At 34.4% G+C, this 27815-nt stretch overlaps 1 protein-coding gene and 1 non-coding gene across 2 annotated transcripts; both read left to right on the top strand.

Moving 5' to 3' along the window:
• The first annotated feature begins 13185 nt into the window (after positions 1-13185).
• On the top strand, positions 13186-15436 carry LOC111880880 (GDSL esterase/lipase At5g41890). The gene is made up of 5 exons (XM_023877292.3): positions 13186-13931; positions 14022-14152; positions 14301-14546; positions 14636-14894; positions 14994-15436. The coding sequence occupies exons 1-5, from the start codon at positions 13685-13687 to the stop codon at positions 15236-15238; spliced, it is 1128 nt and encodes a 375-aa protein (XP_023733060.3). The 5' UTR covers positions 13186-13684; the 3' UTR covers positions 15239-15436.
• Positions 15437-15923: 487 nt separating this feature from the next.
• On the top strand, positions 15924-16026 carry LOC111880889 (U6 spliceosomal RNA). The gene has a single exon (XR_002846616.1). It is a non-coding gene; the product is annotated as a U6 spliceosomal RNA (small nuclear RNA).
• The last annotated feature ends 11789 nt before the right edge of the window (positions 16027-27815 follow it).

The following is a 27815-nucleotide window of genomic DNA, read 5'->3' as shown; positions in this document are numbered from 1 at the left end:
TTATGAGATTTCTTAATATTTCGATCGATTATAATGTTACAACATGATATCCAAACTCACGCAAACACACACTAAGCTACACACCTAAATACATAGCAAAAGCACACACACAGGGCGGCACATGGTGGCAGCCACCATCTCATAGTGGTGGTAGTGGCTGTTCTTCGAGAATTTCGGCCAAGAATCACTCCCACAACCGCTTACAAGCAGAGCACACGCACACAAACATTATATCACACTCACAACCACCCATATACGACGGCTAAGGATGCCAGAAAAGAGACTAGTGGCGGCAGCCACCATGGTTGGCAGCCATGGTGGTTTCTTGGGTTTAATTCAGGCCAAATGAGCATCCCAAAACTTCATGCTGAAGCATCAGTCTACATACATGATTTCATTTTGAAGCAAACACCCACCTCATCCACTTTGGGTTGCAAGCGGCAACCGGAGCACAAAGGCAACTGCTCGGAGCTGCGGAGGTGGCCGTCGTGGCTGAAACGCTGCACCAAAGAGCGGGGAAGAAGAAGCAGCGACTCCGACTTGCGAGCAGCAGCAACAACAAAAAAAGAGAAGGAGAAGAAAGGTGGCGAAGGGATGATGGCGGTGATTGCTCACAGATGCTCCGGCCTCGGAGACTTCCGTTTTCAGCGCTGGACGTCGCCGGTAGAGGAAATGGTTGTGATGGTGGCTCAACCAAGGGAATGGCGGTGCTGGGATGGGGGAGATAAGGTGGTGGCGGCTATAGAATACACTAGGGTTAGGGTTTCTTCCCATAAGCATACGACGAGGAGGGTGTGACGGGTTGCAGGTTTAAACCCTGTCTCCACTCCCAAACTTATATATATATATATATATATATATATATATATATATATATATATATATATATATATATATATATATATATATATATATATATATATATATATATAACAGATTACACTTTTGGTCCCTCCCCCATAAATGTTTTTCACTTTAAGTCCAGAAATTACCATTTAGCCCTCAACATTTCAATATCCTTTCCATTAAAGTCCAAATCTTACCAAACAGCCCCTAACTCCTAAAAATCTTCACAAATTAAATCCCAGAAATAAACTTTTAGCCCCTGCAGATTCCAAAGCTTGCCAGTTGGCTTTCCGAAATCAACCCTGTTAATTATTATCTGATTTTGGGCTAGAATAATATAAAAGAATAATAAAAACTACATCTCGGGGTTCCGATTTATTATTTAAATCGCTATATTTTAAACAAGATGTTACATGCAGACAAATGGTCAGAGCGAGCGGACCATCCAGACTTTAGAGGATATGCCGTGGGCGTGCATTTTAGATTTTGATGGTAGCTAGGATACCTACCTTCCCTTGGCAGAGTTTTCCTACAATAACAGATACCAGGCCAGCATCGACCGTCCTCCCTTCAAGATGCTTTATGGGAGGAAGTGTAGAACCTCAATATGTTTGGGTAAGGTTGGACAGAGGATCATGGGGAGTGCCGAAGTGGTACTCAAGATGTCAGAGAAGATCTAAAAAGTCCGAAATAGGCTCCAGACAGCCTAGAGTCAGCAGAGGAGCTACGCCGACAGACGACGATCAGATCTGGAGTTTCAGGTAGGAGATATGGTCCTCCTGAAGGTGTCACCTTGGAAAGGTGTCATTTGGTTCAGGAAGCGGGGAAAGATGGGCCCCAAATACATTGGTCTGTTCAAGGTATTGTCCCAGGTGGGCCGTGTTGTGTATCAACTGGATCTGCCAGCCGAGCTTATTCAGATCCACAACACCTTTTATGTCTCCCAGCTGTGGAAGTGCTTGGTAAATGAATCTGTCGTGGTGTCTTTATAGGATATCCAGGCGGATGACAGCTTGCACTACATCGATCGATGAGTAGCCATCCTCGACTGGAAGATGAAGGATCTGAGGAACTAGAGGGTGGAGTTGGTGAAGGTGCAGTGGCAACATCGTAAGGGCTTAGAATGGACGTGGGATCCGGAGGACGAGATGAGGGAGCACTAACCAGAGCTATTTCCAGACGCAACAGACTTCAAGGATGAAGTCTAAAATAAGTGGGGAGATTTGTAATGCCCGATTCCTGGTATGTATTTAATTCAAAAATTTATTCACTTTTTGATGGAAACTCGACGAGTTGGAGGCCCCAAACTCATTGAGTAGGAATGGAATTTGGACGCGGCATGTAAAGTCTACTCGACGAGTTGAGAGCCTCAACTCGACGAGTAGGACTGGCAGATTGAAACCCTAATTTTCAGGGTTTAGCACCCTATTTAAACACCTTAACCTCCAAAGGCTGGCCTCATTTACAACCTCTAAGTCCCAAACCCTAAATCTCAAAACCCTAATGCCTTGTGTGAGCTTGTGATTCAATTTTGAGGGAAAACTTGTGCATTTGAAGCTTGTGGAAAAAGAAGAAGAAGAAGCTTGAGGACTTAAGTAGAAGAGAGTAGATCCAGAAACTTCACTTCTTTTGCAACATTTTCTGGTAAGCAAGTCTCAAACTTGCTTAATGATTACTTAGATCTCTTCCTCCTCATTTTTATTGAGTTTTTTGGTCCAAGTAGCATGGTCCTTGGGAACTGGACGTCCCAAGTGAGTATACTTCCAGATCTAGGACCTTATAGGGACTTCATGGCATAAAGGTGCAAACTTTATGTCCATTGAAGCTCCATGCAAGCTTTAGGATGTCATTTTGTCCTTTTAAGCTGCAAAAGGCCATGCATGGAGAGAAAGTCAGATACTTTACGTGGTCTTGTAGCATCTAGGGTCTAGATCTCAGTTTATAGGCCTTAACTTGAAGTATAAATGGCTTTTGGATCAAGATCTAGGTCTTAAGGAGTTGGGGTATAAGCTAAATCTATTAAGGAAGGCTATTAACGGGTAAAGTTGGAAACTTTACCCTTAAAAGGACATTTTCAATATGTAGATGGAGTATAGAGCTTAATCTATTATGATGGCTTAACGGACTGAAGAACTCGTCGAGTCGATAGAGGAACTCGACGAGTTGGGTCGAAGTGTCCCGATTCTGTAAAGGGAAGAAAAACTTGATGAATTCAAGGATGACTCGACGAGTTGACTGGAGAAGTCCTGATTATGTGGATAGGAGGAAATCGACGAGTTGGATCGCGATTTCAAGGTTTATGATTCATGGAACTCGACGAGTTGATGAATCAACTTGACGAGTTGAGTCAACCTAGGAGGTTGACTTTGACCAGAAGGCTGACTTTGACCAGTGTGTTGACTGTGACTTTGACTTTGACCAAAGTTGACCCGTAATGGGTTATGAGTATGAAAGGGTAATTAAAGGAAATCTTTTATATGTAGGAGTTTGAGTAGGGTTGATTTCAGAGCCGAGGACAATTCAACTACTTCATGACATTTGAGTTACCTTGCTCTCAGATCTTATTGAAGCCTGGGACTTGATGATTCCCCTTAATGTGCGGAAACATCTCGGAGAAAAGCTATGACCTGTGTTCGCTATTCTTCATCGTTTGGAAGGTGTTTCAGAATCCTCCAGCATTCCAAAACAAAGGGGGATCAAACAAAGCCAAAAAATCCAACAACAAAGCTAACTGTTGCGAAACCAAAGCCAACTGCGGTCAAGCCTGTGCCAGTTGTCAAAAGCGAAACAGAGCCAAAGGGTAAAGAGAAACTTTTCTCTGATGATGCCATCATTGATAATGAAGAAGAGGAAGAGCTTTATGAAGCTGAATTGAAAAGGCGAAAAGCTCGCGAAGCTGAGACGGGTGAACATCAACGTATCATTCGCAAAGCTAAAGCCAAGGAGAAAGCTGAAAATGAAGCCCATGTCATTCTTGAGAGCAAAAAGCTTTTGTTCCTTGCATGGACTCTGAAGCGTCTTCAATATGAAATTGTTGACATACCAAGCCAATATTGGTTAGAGACTGTTGTGTCCTTTGAACATCAAAACAATCAGCACTTACAACTTGATCTTCTAATGACTCCAAAAGCTTTCAAGTTTCGCTCTTTCATCAAAGTTGTGAACGTTCCCTTAAATGACAATGGAGCTGATCAACTTCTGTTCGCATTTTACCTCAAATATATGAAGCCTCAGTATGAGACCTGGAGTGCGAGCAAGATCACGACAATAAAGTTTACTGGACCTATCGAGACTACATCTTCCCAAATGCCAAATTCAAAGTTGTCAGAGGTTCTGCAAGCCATGTTTGTGAGTTCACTCTCGTAGATCTGCCGTGTATCAATCCTTATGACTGGAATATGCTCTACAATCTACTTATTCGTGAAGAGCAAAAGTATGAACCTGTGATCAACCATCTTAAACTGATGATCATCTCATACATTCAAGAAGTGGGTACAATGGATGTTGAGATTGCTGCTATTCTGCGAAGGAAGCCTTCAGTTGTTCCCAAACAAGCTCCTGAAGATCTTGAAAAGCTGAAACTGGGAAAGATCTACAAGGAAAGTTGGTATATGATGTTCCAGGCATGTGAACGAAATGACTCTGATTATCACAAGGTTTTCTTGTTCCTTGAGGATAAACACTTGTACTCTACATCTTGTCTCGGGCATGTTCTGAGTATGACCAATAAGTTCAGAGGCAACAGTGCTAGTGCCAAAAAGTGCTTTTCGGATATGATCTGTTGGTATATCCAGGTTCGCAAGGCACTGTTGAATGTAATTCCTAAAGTTTTTGAAGTACAAAAGAGGATTCTGAACTGAAGGACTCTCACCTCAATTGACACAAAGGGGGGGATTGTTGGGATTATAGTGTTGCGTCATTAGGCTTTTGTTTAAGTCTTTTATGTAAACGGTTGGGCCTGTCCACCGTATTTAATTGGGTTAGAGTATTTAAGATGCTTGCATGCATTGTATTTTTGTTAACTCTTATCTTTTACTTTGTAACCTTAATCACGCCTCTAAAGTAGCAATTCTTCATAGAGTTCTTCCGAGGCGTGACTGTTAATCATTCAACACCTTTGAATCATCGTTGTATTATTACTTTACGTGTTCTGAATCTAATCAATCATTAAGGAATTTATTCCTAACAAAAACAAAACAACTTGTGAGGGAAAAGTAGTTTATGGTGACGGTTATAAAAAATAATTGAAAAAATTACAAAAATTGGTACCCTATGGTGACGACTTTTATGGGTTATAATCACTACAATTAAATGTCACCATCACTTACATTTAATGATGCGAAATTTCCTTTCACATTGAATGAAAAAAAAACCATAGTAAAATGTTTATAATGAGAGGTTTTTTGCATGGCCATTGGTCAATTTTGTACTAGTAAAACTAAAAGACAAGAGGAAAGATGAGAGGGGATAGAAATTTCATTCCTATGGACCTTCAAACGGTATGAACCAAATTTGAAAGCTAAGGGACCCTATTTATATTTAGGGGATCTCCAGGATAAATCTTGATTTGAATTTAAAATAATATTATTTTAATCCAATTCAAATCTTTATCCTTATCAGCGATCAAGAACATTCTAGAAACCCTATCTAGGGTTCTCCAAACCGCCATATGGAAGGTTTTGGAATCCTTATCTTGTTTAACAAAATAAAAAAGCAAAAAATATAGTGATTAATACATATTATATTAATTTAGCAATGGTTAAATAACAAAAAATATATCCTAATTCAGTTGTTAAGGCGTACATTTATTTTTTCACTAAAATTCAGGTTCGATATGTACCTTGGTGCAACGGTTTAGTCAGGTGTTTATTTACAATGTTTTAAAAAACGGTTTTTTAGTCGAACCTAGAGCAGAAAATGAGTCGAGACGAGCTGGAGCCTGGTTAAGCTCGACTCGGGCTCGTTTAAGTTATACAAGGCTTGAGCTCGTGCTCAGCTCGATTCGAGCTTTTTTGTACTGAGCTCTACTTGAGCTCGTAATGAATTATACAAGCTCAACTCATTTTTTTTTGTCTAAAGTGCCTAAATAAGCTTAAGCACAGTTCGATCTTGTTAAGAAGCTCGTTAACTAATACGCTAAATCCCTAATTCCCTAAATATGTTTTTATTTTAATATATAGAAATAATAATAAATTATATTATGTATAGGGTCGTTTAGGCTCGCAAGCCTAATCGAGCTTAGCGAAATAGGCTCGAGCTCGAGCTCGTTTTATAAACAAGCTTAATATAAAGCTCGAGCTCGGCTCGGACACATTTAGAATCAGTTTCGAGTCGAGATTTTAATGAGTTGATCATGAGTAGCTCACGGATAGCTTGGCTCGGTTGTACCCCTAGTTGAACCGGTATAGTAACCGGTTTTTGGTTTGATTGGTTTGACTTTCGGATCAACTAGTTTCTAAAATTTTCATCTTTTTCCTGTTTTCCTACACATACATACATACATAAATAAAAAATTTGACGTCCACAAGTTCAAACATTAAAAATAAACATGAAATTAAGTTGTAGATTAATGTACTTTGGTATTTCTTGTATTTAAGGTTCTTTAATACAAAAAAGTAGACTATTTAATTTCAAAGTCTCATATATCTATATAATGATCAATAAATGCATGTTGATTTGGTAATTGTGTTTATAATTATGTTTATGTGAGAGAACCCCTCTCTAAAACTACATCATATTATTTCAAAACATGCTACATGCATATTCATAAACAATATTTTACATTGATAGTTTAATTACAAAAGACTGGATACAAACCGACTAAGTTTTAGTATATTACATAACTACCCAGGAAATTATAATTTTATACATACACGATCACTAAATACAAAAGTAATATTATTAACTATTCTAAATCTTCCAACAGTATGTGTCTATATCGGATCCTTATTACCTGCAATAGTTAAACACTGAGAGGGATCAGCGGTGACGCTTAGTGAGTTCAAAAATAGATATAATATAACGTTATACCATATATATACCAATATAACAGAAGCAAAGAGGAACAAAGAACAACAAAGACATATGTTAACCACGTGTCAAGCTTTCCATATCAACAAATGATCTGATTCAAAGATTTACAATCAATGAGATACAACAATTTCAACTTGATATACATCAATAAGACTTTAGCCCAAGTGGCACAGAAAATAAATAATTTATGAGTTAACATTTTGCTAGAATTTACAGGCTTTCAGCCATATCTAGCATTCTGTCAGTGCCAAAGTGATGCTTACTCATTCACTTCATGCTCAAAGGCTACATGCCAATACCCAAGTGATGCTTAGTCATTCACTTTGTGGTCAAAGGTATAGCTCATTATCATAATAACACGAGAAAGCATATTACACATATAACACATAACATACAATTGTTCCTATAAATTGAACTCACCGTGAAATAACCGGAGGTTAAAATAGTAATTTGGGCAGCACTTCGTTTCTATAATTAACTTTCTTCGATGAAAACCGGGAGTTTTATTGAAAATCGGGCCTTGTGAGGGTTGAGCTTCAAACCGAAAAGATAAATTTATCAGGGTCTTCGGTCACTTCGGGACGTTTTTCAGGTGTTAGGTATGATCCCGGGGCTTAGGGGGATGTTGAAATAGCTTAAAAATGGGTTTAGGGGTGAAAAGTGTGAAATTTGGTAACCTTTATCAGGAGGGTTCGAACCCTCTTTATATAGGCGAGGCTTTAGTCGAAGGGGGGGGGGGGGGGGGAAGGGTGGAACACACGTCAGATATGCAAGGGGCCAGGCGTCGGAAGCGAGGCCGAGACACGCGTCAGCTTCAGACTGGACCTACACTTCGGATGACTCACCTGCTTGGACTCGGGGTGGCTCGCAAGGGAAGGGCGACGTGGGTCGCTTCGGTCATGCCACGGACCAGACACGCGTCTCACATGAGAAGGTGCTACGTGGCTGAGTCCGAGCCTAGTATGCGAAGCTTCTTGGATTGTGTGCTCAATTTTTCAAAACTTCATAACTTTCGCATACGTGCTTCGTTTTTGACGTTTCTACAATTTTCGTAAAGACTCTGTTGGCTAATTTTGACTTTATTTTTAATATTATTATTTTTAACATACCGAGACAAAAAAATCCGTTAAAAATTCATAACTTCTTCATCCAACGTCCGTTTTTTGTCTGTCTTTTTTTTTTTTTTTTTACCGTTGTACTAGTATTGACGAGACCTTCGATTCTCGTTTAGGTTGTTTCGGCTAACAATCACTCGATATTTATTTCGAGTATTTAGCTGTATACTGCTATACCGAAACTTACTAAAATCATAACTTCCTCATACGAAGTCAGATTTGGACGTTATTTTTATGAGAATTCTCGGTTTAACGAATACTACGACTTTCATTTAGATTACTAAAGCTAAAAAGTAGTTTAATGAAAACTCACTTTTTACGCTAAATAGTGTTTTGCCGGTTTTATCGCAGATCTTCGATTGATCATAACTTCTTCGTTATAACTAGGATTTCGATGAGGTTTTGCCTAAATGTTTCTAAAGAGATAATCTACAATTTTCAATAACATTATTTTTACTTATTTCCAACTTTATATTTTCGTTAATTTCAATATTTAACTTTTGATTGAAATATCATAAGACTTCCAATACTTTTCTGAGTGATTCTAAACATAATTTTACTTCAATTCTCATAAAACTATCTTGTTAGAACTCAATGCTCAAATCCATATATTATTTAATAATATTCATTTTAAAATTAACAAAACACGATAACTGAACGTGTATGTTACATTATCTTCAAAGTATAAAAAATATCAATGTACTTTGTTTTTTTGTCCATAGTTTAAAAATAACAATGTACTTTGACATCAATAAATGCATGTTAATTTGGTAATTGTGTTTATGTCCCAAGTGCGAGAAATAACAATGTACTTTTGGCATTTCTTGTATTTAAGTGCAAGAAATGGCAATGTAGTTTGGTAGTTTTTGTTTATGTTTGATAGTTTTACTTATAAGTTTATATAAGTTGTTATTTATTATGTTGTTGGAAAATCTTCAGGCAATGCTCAACAACCTGGCCTGTAGGAAAGATCAAGGAGGAAACGAGGGGAATGAAGATGATGGTTCGTCGAATAATTTGTTTGTGTTTTATATGTTAGACTTGTTGTGACACTTTGGTACTTATTAAAATTATAACACTTTTGTTGTTTATTTTGGTATTTATATGAAATTATAACACTATTTGGTACCTAATTGGATGTCGTTATGTAATTTTTTCTGCATTTAATGTTGTTACGTATCAGTTTTTTTGCCCGCAAAGTATTGATTTAAAAAAAAACCTTAAAAATGAAAAATAATATTACCAGCGATGGAGGGAATTATCAGCAACCAAGTTATTACCAGCACATAAGGTATTACCGACGACATGAGTATTAGTAGCGGGAGATATTTTTAGTGGCAACATTTTGAGCAACAGTGACAGTGCAGTACTGATGACTTTTTAGCGGCGCTGTGTCACCATTATTGTCTTTACTGACGACAAATCTACCTTTTAGCGGCGATTTACCGACAACAAATCTACCTGATAGTATATAACAATAAGTTTTACATTAATCTACATATATTAAAAGGAAAAATAAAGTACAATACTGAAACAAATCATAGTTTTAGACGAATAAAATGCATCAAAAACTTCATTACGTTTACCATATGTTTCTTTAGACAAATCTAAATAGATATGAAGATACCACCAAAGTTTATTGTGCAAAATGATTTTTTTCCATGTGTTTTTATTCAATTTAACCGGGTCCGCCAGGTTTTTGTAAAAACCGTCAAGTTCTATCTGGTTTTAAAAATAAACATAAAACCGATGATAGTTCCACTTCATTCACCGATTCCCGGTTCAACCGGTTTGATAGACCGGTTCAAACCGATTTTTAAAACATTGATTTTTTGTCCCATCGGTCCCAAGTTCAATCCCATGCATATACCTTCCTTCATAATATTTTTGGTGTGTTGACGTGGATGCCACGGAACATGGAACACAGTGGTTGGGAAGGAAAAGCTAAACGGGCTATTTGCTCATTAAGATAACTTTTTGACAAATTTTAGATACAAACACTAAAACAAATTTATTTATTTATTTATTTTTAATGTAAAATCATTAAAGTCCAAACCATCTATTTGCCATATTTAGAAAACTTTTGACAAAATTTGGGTACTAGAAATCAATGTTTTAAAATTTTGTTTGAATCGTCCGGTCGAACTTGGTTGGACCGAAAACCGGGAAAGGAACGGTTTAATTATCACTGGTTTTATGTTGATTTTTGAACCGAATTGAATCGATCGGTTTTAGAAAAACTCAATTGAATTGGTCAAAATAAACTGGTTAAACCGATTAAACTAAATAAAAACACATGAAAAATAACTATTTGCATAATAAACTTTGGTGATCTTTTTTTTTTCAAATCTATTTCGTTTTCTCAAAATAAAATCATATGGTAAATGTTATAAAGTTTTTTGATACGTTTGTATTCATCTAAAACTATATATATATATATATATATATATATATATATATATATATATATATATATATATATTGATGATCAAATGAGAACACATAAAAGGTTGAGAATGCGAGAACAATTTTGGATCAATCAATATATAAAGACATACTCGTAATTGTATATTTTAATTAAATTAAAATAAAATATATTTCAATCAAATTCCCTTAAATTTAGGATCAGTTACCAAAAAAGAAATAAATATTCTATTTTTTATTTTTCTTATTAATTGAATATAAAAAACATTTTTACCAAAATTTATTTTAAAACTGAAAAAAAAATTCTTAAAAAAATCAAAAATTTTCTCCTATTTCACGTTTTTTTTTGTGTTAAAAAATGAATAGAAATCGAACACCAAATTAGTATATTTGTATTCATAAATGATTTTTTTTTCAAAAAACCTAATATTACTCCAATCACAAATAAATACACATCAATTTACAAGTAATCTAATTCTTTTTTTTAATCAATTGAAAATAAAAAGAGTGTAAAAATTATTATTTCTTCATAAAAAGAATACATCTAATCATAAATAAATATACTCATTAACACATGCTTACACTGTTATTCACAAATGAATACACTGCTATTAACAGATGAGTACGCTGTTATTCAGAATTGAATAAATGAATACCTCTAATCATAAATAAATACATTCATTCACTTTTATTCACAAATAAATACACTTCTATTCACACATGAATGCAATGTTATTCATTCACTGTTATTCACACATGAATGCACTGCTATCCACAAATAAATAATTGCTATTCATAGATAAATACAAATTTTCATTCTTCCATTTCCTCTCACCTTCCCTTCTTTTTCTCCTATCTTCGAGGTGCAACAAAAACACCCCCACCAGAGGTGTTTGCTGGTGGTTTCTGGCGAGCCAAGGGCAGCAGCCCCCTCCGTTTTCTCCCACTGTTTTACGACAGACCAAACAACCCAACACCCTTTGTTGTCGTTTTCTTTCTGCCTTACTCCCCCTCTCATCGACAGTAACCGGAACAAGAAAACGAAGTGGTGAAGAGGTTGCCAGAATAGCCCCAGCCACTCCACTACTGCGATGAACCACCAAATTGGTGGAGGTGCTCCCTATTCTTCTTTCTTCGCTCCTGAAACAATTTTATACTTCATCATTTCATGTTCTTGATAGGGTAATGCTTATTTACCTTAATAGCCTTTATAATTTTTTTTAATTTAAAATTTAAAATTTAAATGTATTAATAATTAGAAAAATAACAATTAATTATAGCCACACATCTTAAGAATTAGATGACTCAGATCTGTTCTCGCGTTCTCAACTTTTTAGATATTCTCATTTAATCATACTCATATATATATATATATATATATATATATATATATATATATATATAATTAAGTTTATAATATACTCCCTCCATCCCAAAATTATACTCTATTTTTCCTTTATGGTTTGTCCCAAAATAATAGTCTGTTTATAAAAATAAATAACATTTTTACCAAAAATACAATCTTATTATTACTTAACCAATATTAAATGTAAGGTAAGGACCACTACTACACAAGTCATTTGATAGTGCGAGTGATTTTTATGTTCAAGCAAGCTACAAGTTGGTTGATCCTTCGAATTTTTCATTTCCCTCCTATATTTTCATTTTCCTCCTATATTTTCATTTCCCTCTAAAAGTATGTGCGCTCTGCGTGTGTTTTTCCCCCTTTTACAGACAACACAAGAAACATATATCTTTTCTTCTTTCCTATTTTCTTTTTCTAATTAACGTTTGGTTTGTTTAAGGTAAAATAAGTTGGTTGATCGGAAATATGTAGGAGATGGTGGTGCTTAGATGGTTCTTAGTAAAGGCACGACATTTGTGGTCGGTGTTCACGGTGGTTAGTAGTGGAGATGGCAGGTATGCAGATAAACTAATTTTTTGTTCTTCTTCCTTTTTTTTCTTTTACTGATTTACATTTGGTTTGTTTAAGGTGGAATAAGGGTGATGGATCGAAAATATGTAGGAGATGGTGGTACTCTATTGACGGTGTTCTCTGTGGTTTTTGGTGGAGATGGTAAGTGGTATAAGGGTTGTCTGAGGTGGCGAGATGTTTAACTAGAAGAGAAATAGACTCATGAAGATTTAAGAGTTGTTTTCAATAACTGAAGACGGTAAGGGTGTAAAAAACGATGGTAACTGGGGATGTTGGGTGTTCTTCGTGGCTGTAATGGTGGTTTTCGGAACAGGTAGGGCGGATGGTGATGGTGTCAACTGGTGTTGGTTTATGCTCGGTTGTGAAGGAGGTCAATTTAGAGATGCTCGACGGTGGTTAATGGCGATAAAAATGGTGTGGCTTGGTGAATCTTGTGTTCTCAACAAGAAACAGGCGGTAGAGATGATGATGGTTTCTGGTGGGATGGTTTTTTTTGGGGTTGTTTGCATTTTTTGGAGTGGTTTTCATCATTTTATGGTGCGGTTTGTATTTTTCCTCTACTATTTTTTGGTGTGGTTTTGACTATTTTTTGAGGCAGTTTTATAACCGTACCATTAAATGAGGGTATTTTTTGATGCAATATTTGTTAGTGCGGTTCAATAATTGCATCAAATAACTATTTTAACCGCATCAACAAATCATTTATGTATTACCGGACAAAATTGTTATTTTATTATATAAAGTTAGTCGTAATTAATGCTTCTTTAATCTGTATGTTTTTTTTTTTTTTTTTTTTTTTTTTTTTTTTTTTTTTTGTAGACAATTTGGGACGAAAGGAGTATACATAAGGCTTGTATAGTTTTCTTAAGGAGAATGATTCCAATCGTCTCCCAATTAATTTGCTTTTCCTCTTTTTCCTTGAAGCATGTTATCGATGTTTTGAAATTTTTTCTTCTCGATCCCTAATTCAAAGTGGGTTGGTTTGATTAACTCCTGATATTGAACCATGCTTTCCGATTTAACCAACTTTATATTGTCCAAACCGGTCACATTGGACGATACACATACATACCTGCAAACGATTCGCCCCATGTAATAATTGTCCGGTGAATATATTATCTTAGGGTGTGGTAGGTGAATGAGTACAGAAATATGTGCGTAGACCATTTCATTTAGACTCGTTCAAGTATCTTTTCCTTAAGATATGGTTGTCATGCAGCCTGTGTGCTTCTACTAAACTACTTACGTCATTGGAACCTACTGCTCCTATCAAGATAATTTTGCGTAAGGTAATTGTTTATATATTAACCACACCATCTTCTAATAACAAATGAATATGAAAATGGAAATGAACATGAACTCGTTGTTTTTCGTTGTTTTGTGTTGGATTCATGTTTCACGTTGTGTTTCTTACACCAACTTTGCATTTGGGGACTCCGTTGTAGATGCCGGAAACAATAACCACTTGGCAAGTCTCTCCAAGGCCAACTACTCTCCATATGGCATAGACTTTACTCCTTCTGGTGGCAAGCCTACAGGAAGATACACAAATGGTTTCACCATTATTGACATTATTGGTATTAACCCATCTCATTATTTATTGTCTGATGTACATTAATTATCATGAAATAAATAAAATATTCATTTTCAAGCTTATGCATTTATAGCACAAGCTTTGGGAGCCAAGACCTTGGCTTCGCCATCTCTGGCAGGTAATGCGACATCTAACGCGTTACTTGGTGGCATAAACTTCGGCTCTGGAGCTTCTGGGATACTAGAGGAAACTGGTGCCGTTTATGTACGTGTGTTCTACTATAGAATATTAATAGAAAATCTGGAAACAAATGCCCAATCTGTCGCTAATAATATAACAAGATTTGAGGTGTTCTTTTAATTAATTACTATCATTAATTAAGGTTAAGATCCGTAAGTATGTCGTTGTGCAGCTTGGACGCATTCCATTAAGAAAGCAAATCGATCATTTTGAGCAAAGTAGAGCTGAAATGGTCCAAACGATGGGAGAAAATCGTACACAAGATTTATTAAAGAATGCAATCTTCTCGTTAACGATTGGTAATAATGATATTATAACCTACTTCCTACCAAAGATTCCTTTCATTGGCAGTTATAACGAAGTTTCCCATACCGTTTTACAAGAGACCATGGTCGCACATATGGGTTCATATCTTAAGGTGCCTATTAATTGATTATTAACTTTATGTATCATCACGAATGAATCATGTTGTTTTGTTTGGGTAACTTTTTTCTTTTTCCATGGAAGCGTTTGCATGAACTAGGGGCTCGAAAGTTTGTTGTAGTCGATATAGGACCTCTTGGTTGCTTACCTTTTGTTCGTGCGATACACCTGCTACCAGATGGAAAATGCCATGAAGAAATGAACATGTTGATTCGCGGATACAATGAAAAGTTACGTCAGGCTGTGAATATCTTAAATCAAGAGATGGGAAACGGTTCCATTTTCGTGTATGCAAATTCTTACGATGTCATAAGTGAGATGTTGCAAAATTATCGTGACTATGGTATTTAATATTTAATCATATATCCAACCTTGATAATTTGATAATCGATATATCCAACTTATAACCATGCTTGTTAAAAGTTGGTTAATTTTTACGTAGGATTCGAGAATGTGAACGATCCTTGCTGTGGAGGAAACATTCCTCCATTTTTCTGCTTTCGGATTGAAGGTGAAGAGAGGCAAATTAGCTCAAATGTTTGTGATGATCGATCGAAGTATCTGTTCTGGGATGCATATCATCCCGGACAAGCAGCAAATTTCATTATAGCTCAGCATGTGTTAAATGGTGACCAAAACATCTGTTCTCCTTTCAACATTCGCCAGCTTCATAATCTCAAGCTATAAGTCGCTACGCCATCTGAAGATCATCTCTGGAATTTATAACCATGCTTGTGATTAATTACTCTTTTTTTTTTTTAAGTACGGTGTCGGTGCATATCCATGCAAGCAGTATTTTGCTCTACTTTAGAGAGGCGTATGTACGTAGTAGTAGGTCCTCAATAATTGGAGAGATTTAAATAGGTCGTGTGTTAAGTTACTAGCTTTGCATCCATGTAAAATTCCTACTAATTTATATGTGTTTTTACTTGCTTTTTGCTTTTTGTGGATATGCAAGTATCTTGCTCTACTCTAGAGTGGGATTATGCCTGCCAAGACAAGGCATTAGGGATAATGACTTAGGAGAGTAATTAGGTTTTCATGTCCGTATTAGGTTATTAAGGTTTTTTTTGTGCGTATTAGACAAATATGGTTGTTATTACCATTCATAAATAGTCATTTTACCGGTTTTAACCGTTAAAATGATTATTTGTAAACGATAATAACAACCATATTGGTCTAATACGCACAAAAAAACCTTAGTGACCTAATACGGACAAACTGAAACCTAATTACCCTCCTAAGTCATTAACCCTAAATTTAAAGACATTGAGAATATATGACCATCACCAGTAAACTAGTTCGTTTAGAACTCGCGTCGTCTCATATAACCTGCTACACCTCTATATGACGAAGCTCTTCATCTATGGTTGTCCCTTTAAGGACATCCGATAAAATTGGAACGATACAGAGAAGATTAGCATGGCCCCTGCGTAAGGATGACACACAGAAATCGAGAAATGGTCCAAAAAAAAAATTAAACCCTTCGTCGTCTTCTCTGGAACCCTAATTCCATTTTCAAATGCAAATAGAGTTCAATTGCAATTCTTACGTTTCGGTAGTTCATCTATTGAAGTCATGATCAGACAACATATGGATTCCATGGTCAAATTGATCTTCTTGTTGATGTCTTCAACCATTTGTGGCAAGTAAGGGTGATCTTTCTTTTTATAAAGTCTCCTTTAAGTTTTTTTACTTTTCCTGTCATTAAGTTTCATGCTTTATAAACTTCCGTTTATGTGTTGTATATAGTTTGTATGTGTTTGTTTATGTGCTGATTTTTGATTAATTTTGCAACTTCAATTTCTTAGTTCATGTTGTTGTTTTGCTTTTTATAAAATAATTGATAATATGCATTCTCTACAAGTCCCTGTTGGTTTTACATTTCCATTCGTTATCAAATGTAGACATTGATGGGAGGTATCAAAGTGAGATTGTATTTGTACATATGGATGTGTTCATGTAAACATTTAAATGACAAAAAAGAAGTTATTGATAAAATGTTGCATATTTATATAATGAAGATTATCAATCATATGAGTTTTTGGACTTAGAAGTTCTGGAAGGGTTGTGAGATAAGTTTAAATGGAAGCAACTATGTTCAGTGAAACAAGTCAGTCACATTGATTAGTAAGCATGTTTTTTAAATAATTAGGGTTCATGACTTAGGAGGGTAATTAGGTTTCCAGTTTGTTCGTATTCGGCCACTAAGGTTTTTTTGTGCGTATTAGACCAATATGGTTGTTATTACCGTTTAGAAATAGTCCTTTTTACCGGTTAAAAACGGTAAAAAGGACTATTTCTAAACGGTAATAACAACCATATTGGTCTAATACGCACAAAAAAAACCTTAGTGAGCTAATACGGACAAGCTGGAAACCTTTTTACCCTCCTAATTCATTATCCCGAGGTATTAATTTAAGGATTTTAAGAATGTATAGTCGAAACTAGAAAAGGTATCCCATGCGTTGGGTAGGGTAAAAGGTGTTTGGTTAATAAAAATAAGTTTAATCGATACAACACCTCATACTAATCATTAATTATCCATCCTATCATTGTAATACTATCATATAAAGTAAACCCACAGTTAGATGATCAAACGCATTTAGAATATCAGGGACCCTGGACCCTAGAATCCTTCATTGCATTTGTAGCATTTCTGAAGAGAACCTGAATCCAAGCACCAAATGAAATAAATGGATATTTATATTTATATTTTTATTATTATTTATGTTTTATTCTGTTTACCATTATGAAGTTGTCAAGTGATACATGCACATTTTTGTTTGGTTCCAAAAGCATAAACTGAGCTCTTGGGTAAACCAATTCATCCTCTATCAGGGCTTTCGAGAGTGCCTTCAGAATTATAGTTTCCGAAAAGCAAACTATAAAAACTAATGTAAAAAGAAAAAATAAAAATAAAAACTTTAAACTTTTGTGTAAACGGTAAACCACAAAAGTGTGTTCTTCCATTTGGATGAAATGTAACTGATCGTACTCTGTTGCGTGGACAATCAATAAAAAAATTATAAAAGAAAGGTTGTTGGCCCACGTTGATACATAGAAGTTTTCAGATGTATACCTCAGGCCGAGTTGTTCCAATAAATTCGAAGGTTTCCAAATCCTAAAATTTCACAGTTCTATCTGATCAAGCATCGCCACAACAACTACTCTCTTCATTCTATCTTCTCTAGAACACCAAAGTAATAGGTGCCTTTTTTCATTTTATACCTATATTGAAACCGTTTGAATTTCTTGATTGATCTCTGTTTTGTGGTTGGTAATATCAACATTTTTTGCAGGAGATGTTTCCCAAGAATCCCGGATGAAGTTAAATTGAAATAAATGGGATTAAGATTCTTTGATTTTGGTTTACATTGATTTAATCTCTTGGGGATTTTGGGGTAAATTTTAAAAGATTCTTCGGGCATTGATGTTTTAGGGTTCATATGTCCCTGGTTAAATATGCATTTGATTTTGATTTTGTTACATATAACCAAAATTTTTCATTTTTTCAATAGAAGTAACCTGTGATATTAATGCCACTAATGCCCATGCCATGTCACCTTCTTCAATTTCCATATTATTTTTCATATAAGTCTACAAATTCTATCTAAACTCTTCCATATTAAGTCTAATCACATATTGAGTTTCTTCCACCACCTGAATCACTAGAAGCTTATTTCAAATATCAAAAAAAATTGTCATGAATTATGGCATGACATCTACTTGAGTGCGACTACCTCTTGCTTTTGCCACCACCTTTAGCTTTTGATTTTGCATATTTTTGAAAAAAAGTCTTTTTTCATATATAAATTTTGAAATCTACGGAATATTTTCAGATATTTAAAAAAAATTAAATTTTTTTTTTAAAATTAAAAATATATATGAAATCCAAGTGTTGTTCTATTTTTATCATTCTTCATACATGTTATGTATATGCATATGTCATATATTTATTCATATGCACATTAATATGAATATGAATATAATTATTCGTATGAATACACATATATTTATTCATATACATATGCATATGTTTATTCATATACATATACATATACATATGAATTTGAATATGAATATGTCATATACTTATTATTATTCATAGGTATATGTCATATACTTATTATTATTATTATTCATATGCATATGCTTATTTATATGCATGTCATATATTTATTTTTATGAATATGCATATGTCTATTGATAAACATATGCATATGCATATTGATAAGCATATAGTTTTTCATATGGATATGCATATGCATACTTTACTCTTATGTATATAGAGGCATTAAAAATGTTTTTTTTTAAATATGCATGTGCATTTGCATATGTTTTTTTAATATGCATACACAAAAGAAAAATAAATATGAATATGCATTAAAAATGCATTTATTTTGAAAAATTATTTTTTCAAATATTAATATCGAAATTTAAGAAATATTTACGCAGCTTAAAAAAATATAATAAATAAATTTAAAATATATGAAAATATGCCTTATACTTTGGAAATAAGATTTAAAAAAGAATTTTTCAAAAAAATGCATATATATATATATATATATATATATATATATATATATGTATGTATATATATATATATATATATATGTATATATATATATATATATATATATATATATTTATATGTATATATAATGTGAATATATACAAGCATATAATTTTTTTTCAAATTTGTTTTTGTAATTCTCTTAGATTTATGTATTAACATGCACATGTAAAATCTGGTAACTAAATTCATTGTAGATAAAAAGTTTGTTGGTTCTCTCCCTCAATTTAGTTCTCCATTCATCTTACCTATATATATATATATATATATATATATATATATATATATATATATATATATATATATATATATATATATATATATATATATATATATATATATAGGATGGTTCACTTGAGATTAAAAAAATAGAGATCTTGAAATTCAACCTATATCTATTCTATTATATAAAACATACATAATTGTATAAGCCCTAATGCATAATAGTCTTAATTTTAAGAGGTACCAACATTAAAGCATGAGTCTTTATCCCTCCATTCCATTCACACGGATCGCCTTTATGTCTCGTCCCGTATTGCCAACTTGTCCTCATAATCCCATGGATGAAAATAGCACATAGTCGATCTAACGAATACAAACACATGTGAAAAAAATACAAGCACAAACCCACTCGGGTCTTCTCTATCTATCTCAATTTCATATGTTTCAAACCCAAAAAGTTTTGTCTCATCCTCTCATCCTGAGTTAGAGTTTCTCTTAGCAACCATCGTTGTGTTTCTCCATCTTCGATGATGGGTTACAACACCAGATATTTGCCCAAATGGATTATTTGTGTCCAGAAATGTGAAGCCAAAAAGACATAAAATATATCGGAGAAGCACTCCATCATCGTTGTCACCACCATCAATTGTAATACCTGCACCACCTTCTATTACAAAATTAGTTTTGTTGGTCGCGTTTTCTACTTAAACTTTCACCCTCGTAACCCTATGCAACCCCTCCCTTTCGACGCCGACACCACATATACGTTATTGATTTTAGGGTTAGACATATTTTCTTCATTTTTTAACTATCTATGTCTCCATTATTTTGTTTTTATTTTGATTACTTTTTCTATGTAAAGGTTTTTAGCACCACCGAACAGGGTTCACATTCCCTTCGTCACCATTTCTTCTAAAACCCTAAATATCCAGGTTCTGAAATCATTTTTGCAAATAAAATGATTTAGGTTATGTTATTATTTTTTCCCTGATTTTTTCGTGTTTCTGGAAGAAGAGCGGGATGTGGTGTTTGTAATTTTGAATAAACGAAAGTAGGGTTTTAGTTCTTTGGAACTCCTTTATAAGTCAGGACATGTAACAAAATAATGGGTTTTCTACAAGAAAATCAAGTCACTACCAATTATACCTACTCCTTTGTCTTATTGGGTCCATTTTTAGAAGTGCATAGCTCATTTCGTATATGTTCTCATTCATATCTTTTAGGCATGCCTTGCAACATTGTCATATATTTCATAAGTGTTTATCTTTATTTATGTTGGTATTGATGCTTTGATTATTAGAAAGTGGATCTTTGTACAAAGAAAATTTTCAAGTACTGACCATGTTGAAAAATGATTTTGCATTACATGTTTATTCTTTTATCTGGTTCATTGATTACTGTGTTTTTAAATCAAGGTTTTGTCTACCGTAATTTGGATTTCATCATCTTACCTAATGAGTGATTTTTTGTATATTACTGTGATTTTAAATCAAGGTTTATTCTTAAATTTGGATAGAAAGCATAGACCAGAAAGGAAAGCAGATCAGATCTTGGAAATTTCCTAGGATTTTTCTTAATTTTAGAATTGATTTGATAAAATGAATTTTGTTAGGATTTTTCTTAGAATGAGAATTAATTTGAGATTGTTCTGGAAGTGTTTAATTTATAAAGGGTACTTTGATCATTAAAGGAAAGTACAGGAATTACGTCTACATAAATTCAAGATTATGTTGAATTATTGGAGTTTATATAGTGATGTTAAAAATCAATTATCTGAATGTTCAAATGAGGTTGAAAAGGTTTTGGGATTAGATTGATAAGGGTATTTTGGTCAAAATCAAGGAAGTTTGGATAAAAGAAATAAACAGTTAGAAGATTGTTTTAATTTAATTAGTTATATACACTATTTTATCATCTTGCAACATAGTTATGTATTTGTTGTTTGTTGTTACATTTATTTGATTTATTGACTTAATCTGGTGTTTTATTAGATTTTTTTTTATGTTTCAGGTTCTGGTGATAGATCATTTTAAATTCTAGAGAATGAAGAACAGAGCATGTTTTGCTGTTGATTTCTACAAAAGAAAAGTGAAGGTGTTGTTTGTCTTTCATGTGTTGTATGTGTGTTGTATTTTAGCATGCCAAATGCATTTTGGTTTATGAATGTTTTTTTATAATGAACATGGATGAATGATTTTCACGTTAGATATTGATTAATTGTAATATTCATGTTTTTTGGTTAATGCTTATATGAAGTTATGGTAAGCAACATTTTTGCTTTTACTTTATACAAGTTCAAAATAGTGTCCTTAAAATTAAGAAATGTAATCTTCTTTAATCACTTTTTATTTATTGATTTTTGTTAATTTTTATTTTGTGGTGATGCAAGGTATTTTCATTACTAATCTTGGTGTCATGGTGGAGAAGAATCATAATTAAAGGTATCTTGCTTATAGCAGGGTGACCAAAAAGTCAATGTTTTCTTTGTCCTAAATTTATGATTATAATTCAGTTGTAATTTTATTTGATTTGTATATAATTTCATTTCGTTTTTGCAGATGGAAACTTTATTTGTCCCCATAACAGCACCACATTAGGTATGTATTATACAAGGTTTAACTATGATTTTATTTGACCTTTAGGCATTGTAATTGTTTTTTGTAGAATTTTTGGATTTAATGGAAATTGACTAATTTATGGCCTACAACGACTGGCGAAAATTTAACATCTATTAGTTTTTTTTATGCTATGATATAGTGGTTCAATTTTTTTTCCTTCATTTTTTATGTATATTGTATCTTATGCTGTCTTAGATGGACAAGAGTGAGAAAATTGAGTTTATTCTATCAAATTTCATGACTAGTCCTAACATAAATGTCAAATTATATGTGAATTAGCAAAAATTTTCCCCATTGGTTTCCATTTTAATGCCTCAAGTAGCTTTTCGTGGCCTCTATTTATGTGTTTGTGAAAGGGGTAAGGGGTTGAATTAATTGTTATAATAATTCGATATAATGTAATCATAGTAAATAACCAAAGTAGTTGTAGGAGAAAATAAATTGAAGAGTGTAATGAAAAGAATTGAATAAAGTACTCTTAAATAATACATTTTTTTATTAGACTTGGAATACAATCAGTACAAGTATTTTAAGAAATGATGATTTGGAAATCTAGAGATTTTGAACATCGAGAGGTAGATAGAGAAACACTAGGGGTTTTTCTTGACATTGACTAAACGTTTAAGAGAGTGAATTTTTTTCCGAATGCCTAAACTTAAAACATCAATTCTATTTATAGGTGATCTTGTGATTGATTAAAGAATCTTCTTGAATAATTCCCCTTGTGTAATGGCCAACAAGGAAATTGTAGAATTATCATTGGAGATCATCTTTTTATAAAGTTTCTTGTTTCTCTTGTCATCTTGTTATTATTGAGCATCTTCTTTTGGTAAAAGCCTTTTATCTTCATATCATATCTTCTTGAATAATTTTCTTATATAATTGTCGAGATGGAAATTGTAGAATTATTTTGAGCATCTTCTTTTGTCTTCACATCATAATTGAAATTAATCAATGGAGTCAATAATTACATGCAAATTTTCTTGATAACATTTTGATAATGATTTTGAGAATTGATTTTTACACACACAGTGTTTACACCTATTTTACCCATACTTTTGAAAAACATTGAAACAGAATACCTTACATTGAAGGTATACATCAAAATAAGACTTAAAATGTTTTAATCATAACATGGATCATCAAATGGGTCTTAAGCGTCTTGAATTATTTGAGTTGTTGGAGTAGATTCATTCGATTCTATAGGGGATCTACAAATGTCTTGTAATAATCGTTGAAGATTTTCTTGTGATGAACTGGTAGCGTTAAGAATTATGGCTACTAATTCAGGATTAGAGAGAGGAGTGTTCTTGATTTCTTCTATTTTTGCTTCTGTAGAATGATATATCTCTTGATAATATTTGATCACCTTCGTTGAGTTGGCTTGAGGAAGTTTGAATTTTTTCCACTATTTTATCATGTACGGGTAGTAAAGCCATGGAAGAGAAATACCTTTTGCTTCTTAATAATTATAAGTCCACGACATAATCCATTGAGTTTTGAATAACATGGAAAATTGTAATAGATATTCAAATTTAGGGACAGGTTGAACAAATAACTCTTTGAATTTGAGAAATCTATTCAAACTTCATCAGGTAGACAATTTAGTATTAAACCCATTAACTTACACCAATTAACAAACCATTTAGGGTATTCATAGTCAAAATTTAGATAAAAAAAAGTTAAGCCAAGAATGTGAATAATAATGCGTATGAGGAACACATTGGACCAAGCATCTTAATAATCATAATAGGAATATTTTGGATAGGCAGGGTATCCTACCAAAATCTTTTCAGAACGGGGATTAATTGACCAATCTTGAGGAGAAATGACCTTGAGAATTTGAGCTTTACTATAATCAATTTTTCCTTCAGGTGAACTGGAAAGATGAGTGAAGCATATAGAACCTGATTTTTTAAGAATGGTTTGATAATATTCTCTGGTATTATAAGGATCGGAATAAAAGGTTTTCCCACGACCGAAAAGATGATCAGTGAGAACATGAAATCCTTGATTTAACTTTGAAATTTGAGAGTCTTCAAGAATTTGAATTCTTTCAATATTTGGGTTGTTAGGTCCAGTATTATGTTGCGTCTATTGGGCTCGTTAGCTAGTCCAATGTTTATCTCCGGTATGAGCCTGTCCATCCGTGAGTTTTGTAGGGTTTATTATAAATAGATGCTTGCATGCATCCTAGAAGATAATGATTAGAAACGATTAGAGAAGTATTTTCAAGTATATTCATCGTTCTTGTTTTGTAACCTTAGAATCCTCTACATCGGAAGTTCTTAGTCGAGCTCTGCTGAGGATTGAGTAATCTAATCATTCGACTCATTGTGATCCATACTTGTGTTTTATTTCCTTGCTTTTTACGTTCTTTACTTACCTGTTACGAAGATCTAATCGATCAAAGAGTTTTTATAACTCATCAATTGGTATCAGAGCAGGAGGCTGTGTAATTCATACACATCTTTTCTGTGAAAGAGTTTACGATTAGGGTTATTCCACATTAATTGATATTTATTGAGCCGTCATTCCATAATTGACGTAACTCAGCATTTATTTGTTTTGCCCTAATATTACATATTACAAGTCTGATCTTTCAAATAGGTTAAACGATCAAGCATGGACGAGTCACAATCTAATCCTATCAACATCTCAAACAGCATTGGATCAACGACAAAGATTCCTATTCTTTACACCCAGGATTACGAAGTTTGGGCGCATCATTTTGAAGATTATGTCATCGGATCTGAAGATAATGGATATCTTATTTGGGAAGCAATCGTGTCTGGACCATTCGCTCACTCAGGAACATCAAAGATCATCAAAACTCAGAAAGAATATAATGATCTGCTAAAAGATGTAAAACACGTTGCTCAAGACGAAAAGGAAAAGTTTAAGTGCAATATCAAAGCATTGAGACTAATCCAATTCGCTCTTCAATCTGATACATTCAGGTTAGTGAGTTCCTGCAGTACCGCTAAAGAAATCTGGGATAGGTTGCGAGAGCTTTATTCCACATATGAAGATTTGGAGCATTCCATTCAGACGTTGCTGTTGTTTGAGTTTAGTGAATTTAAGCAGAATTCTGATGAAACTGTCACTCAGACATTCGATCGCTTCAATCATCTTCTTAGCAAGATGATCAAACATGATATAGAAAGGAAGCTGATTGAACAGAAGGTCACCTTTTTGAATGGCCTAAGACCCGAATGGAGAGCTGTTGTGTCTACAAGCAAAGCTCATGAGCAGTTAAAGTCGTATTCGCTGGCAAAGCTGGTGGGAATTTTGAAATCTCAAGAAAAGATTGTCATGCAAGAGAAGAATGTGGTTTCAAGTTTGGGGTCATTGGCCCTCCTGTCTAAAAGCAAAAATGTGGTAGAAGATGAAGATCTGAACCTAGAAGACTATGATCTTACTTCTGAAGATTATGCAATGATGGTGTCTAATCCAAAGAGGTTTATCAAGAAAAGGTTCCCTACCAATAAGAACCGAAATTGGCAGGGAAGCTATAGTTCTGAAAAGGTTAGAGAGGAACCGAAGACAGAAGAACCAAAGAAAGAGGCGAAGGTTGAAGGAGATTCTGGTGTGAACTGCTACTACTGTGGAGGAAAGAACCATTATGCCAAAGACTGTGTTCTGAAGAAAATGGCAGAAAAAGATGAAGAAGTTGTCTTGATGAAAAAGCTGGAAGAGATCAAGAGGAAGAAAGCTACTACTAACCCTTCTATGAATTCTCTTATTGTACAGGGTTCGGCAGAAGATGATGAGTTCGGTGGCGTGCAAGTATGGTCTACCGACTCAGAGGATGATGAAGTGAGAAGGCCTTCGCATGGAAAGGCGTATGTGGCAAGAGGTGACGAAAGCAGTGGGAAGTGTTTGATGGTGACTGATGTATCTCACATGAGGGGATACAATATAGACGGTGGGAATGAGGACACCAAGGAGCGAGAGGACTTATGCTTCATAGCAAAACCTCTCAGTGTGCAGATCAATGAGCTTGATGAATTGATCAAGAAGGTACAATCTCTTTTTATTTCATTTAAAGTCCCACAGAAATCATATGAAAAAGAATTAAATAGCTTAAATTCAAGAATCTCAAATCTGGATAGTTGTTTAACTCAAACAAGGGTCACCAATTCTAACCTAACTGACCAAATAAGCAGGGTGTCATCCAAGAGTGAGGAACGGAGGATGTGGATAGAGCTGAAGGAGTCAGAGCTGATTAAGTCTAAGGACGAAAATATTTATTTACAAAGAGATAATTTAAAACTTTTGAAATAGATAAATGTTTTTTGTTTAATTGCTAAACGTCTTTATGCTAACATCACTCAACTGCATCTGAATTGTGAAATAGGGCAGAAAATTCATCGCATGATTTTGCCCTTCCTTGAGTTTAAGGAGGATGAAATCGATGCTGAGGCATGTAACTGCGAAAGTGTTGTTTCGTCTGATGATGTAAATCCCACCTATATGTATGGTCTGGACAAAATCGAATCTTTTATAAAGTCCAAGGACCATAAGGACATGCTGAAAAACCTTTTGGATGAAAACGAAAAACTAAAACTAAGGACCGAAACCATACAAAAATTTGACTCATTGAATGCCAACTTGAGCTCAGAAAATATAATTGATGTTGAAAACGCGTCTGAGCTTAATGAGGATGATGATATGAGCGTAATTTTTGTAGAGGATGAAGTCGACTGTTCTGAGTTTGTCAAGAGCAAACCCGAAAACCACAAAAATCTTATTTCTGAAAATTCTGTGGAGTTTTCTCGTTTGTCCCAAAATAAGTCCCCGATTCTATAAGAAAAGGCTGGTGTGTACCAAAAGGTGAGGACAACACCAAATCAAGTATATAAGGTCACAGGAGTAACCGAACATCAAACAGCCGAACTCACTGCCATAGTGAATGAAGATAATGCAGATGGCTGTGATCAGTTTTTCTGGTCTGCTCCTATAGATAACGCTGACGAAACTGTTGGTCTGTCAGAGCGGACGTCCTGGAAAACCAAAGGCAGATATGTTCCAGAGCCACTAAACAAGCCTGACAACTTCGATGTGCCAAGTACTAGTGGTACAAAAGAAGTTCCTATAGAAGAAGTTACTTCCACAAGCGAAACATCATTTGTGAGAAGTGAACCGGCCGACAAGAAGCAGAAGCAAAAGGCTAACATCCACAAACAGCCGAAACAAGTTAAGGATCAAAAGCAGCAAAGGAATCTGAGATACAAAAAGAATCTCTCAGAGCGAAAGCAGTTTTGGCGATCTCAAAACGCCCATTTCTCTTATCATGACAAAAATTCAAAGTCAGAGAAAAGTGTTGTTAGGCTGCAAGAGGGCAACAGCAACCGAAAGGACAGATTCGGTTCAAACAGCAACCGAAAGGACAGGTTCGGTTCCGAAAGCAATAGCTACCGAACGTCTAGGTTCGGTCCCTCCAATGACCAAAAACAAAAAGGTCATATCGAACCGCAAGTCAGAAGAAATTCCCATTCTAATTCTTCTCACTCTCAATTCTCTTCTAAACCTAATTCTGTTCCTGCTCAAAGTTCAAAATCATCAAAGGATTTGAAAGGAAAATCAAAGGTTTCCACAGTCAAGAATGACCGAAAGCAGTCCAAGGCCCAAACGCCAAAACCTGAAACCAAAACGACTGTAACTAATCCTAACAAAATCAAAGTGTACACCATTAAGAAGAAAGATGAAACAACTTTAATAAAAAGAGCATATCTTGTTGATGTTTCTCTTACTATTCCTGTTCCTGTGAAAGGCTCACGTGGACCCAAGAAACTTTGGGTTCCTAAATCTGCTTAATTTTTGCAGGTTATTAATGACGAGCAGT

The sequence above is a fragment of the Lactuca sativa genome, chromosome 6 (assembly GCF_002870075.4).
Source record: "Lactuca sativa cultivar Salinas chromosome 6, Lsat_Salinas_v11, whole genome shotgun sequence".
NCBI classification, from domain to species: Eukaryota; Viridiplantae; Streptophyta; class Magnoliopsida; order Asterales; family Asteraceae; genus Lactuca; species Lactuca sativa.
This window is presented reverse-complemented; position numbering and strand designations above follow the sequence as displayed.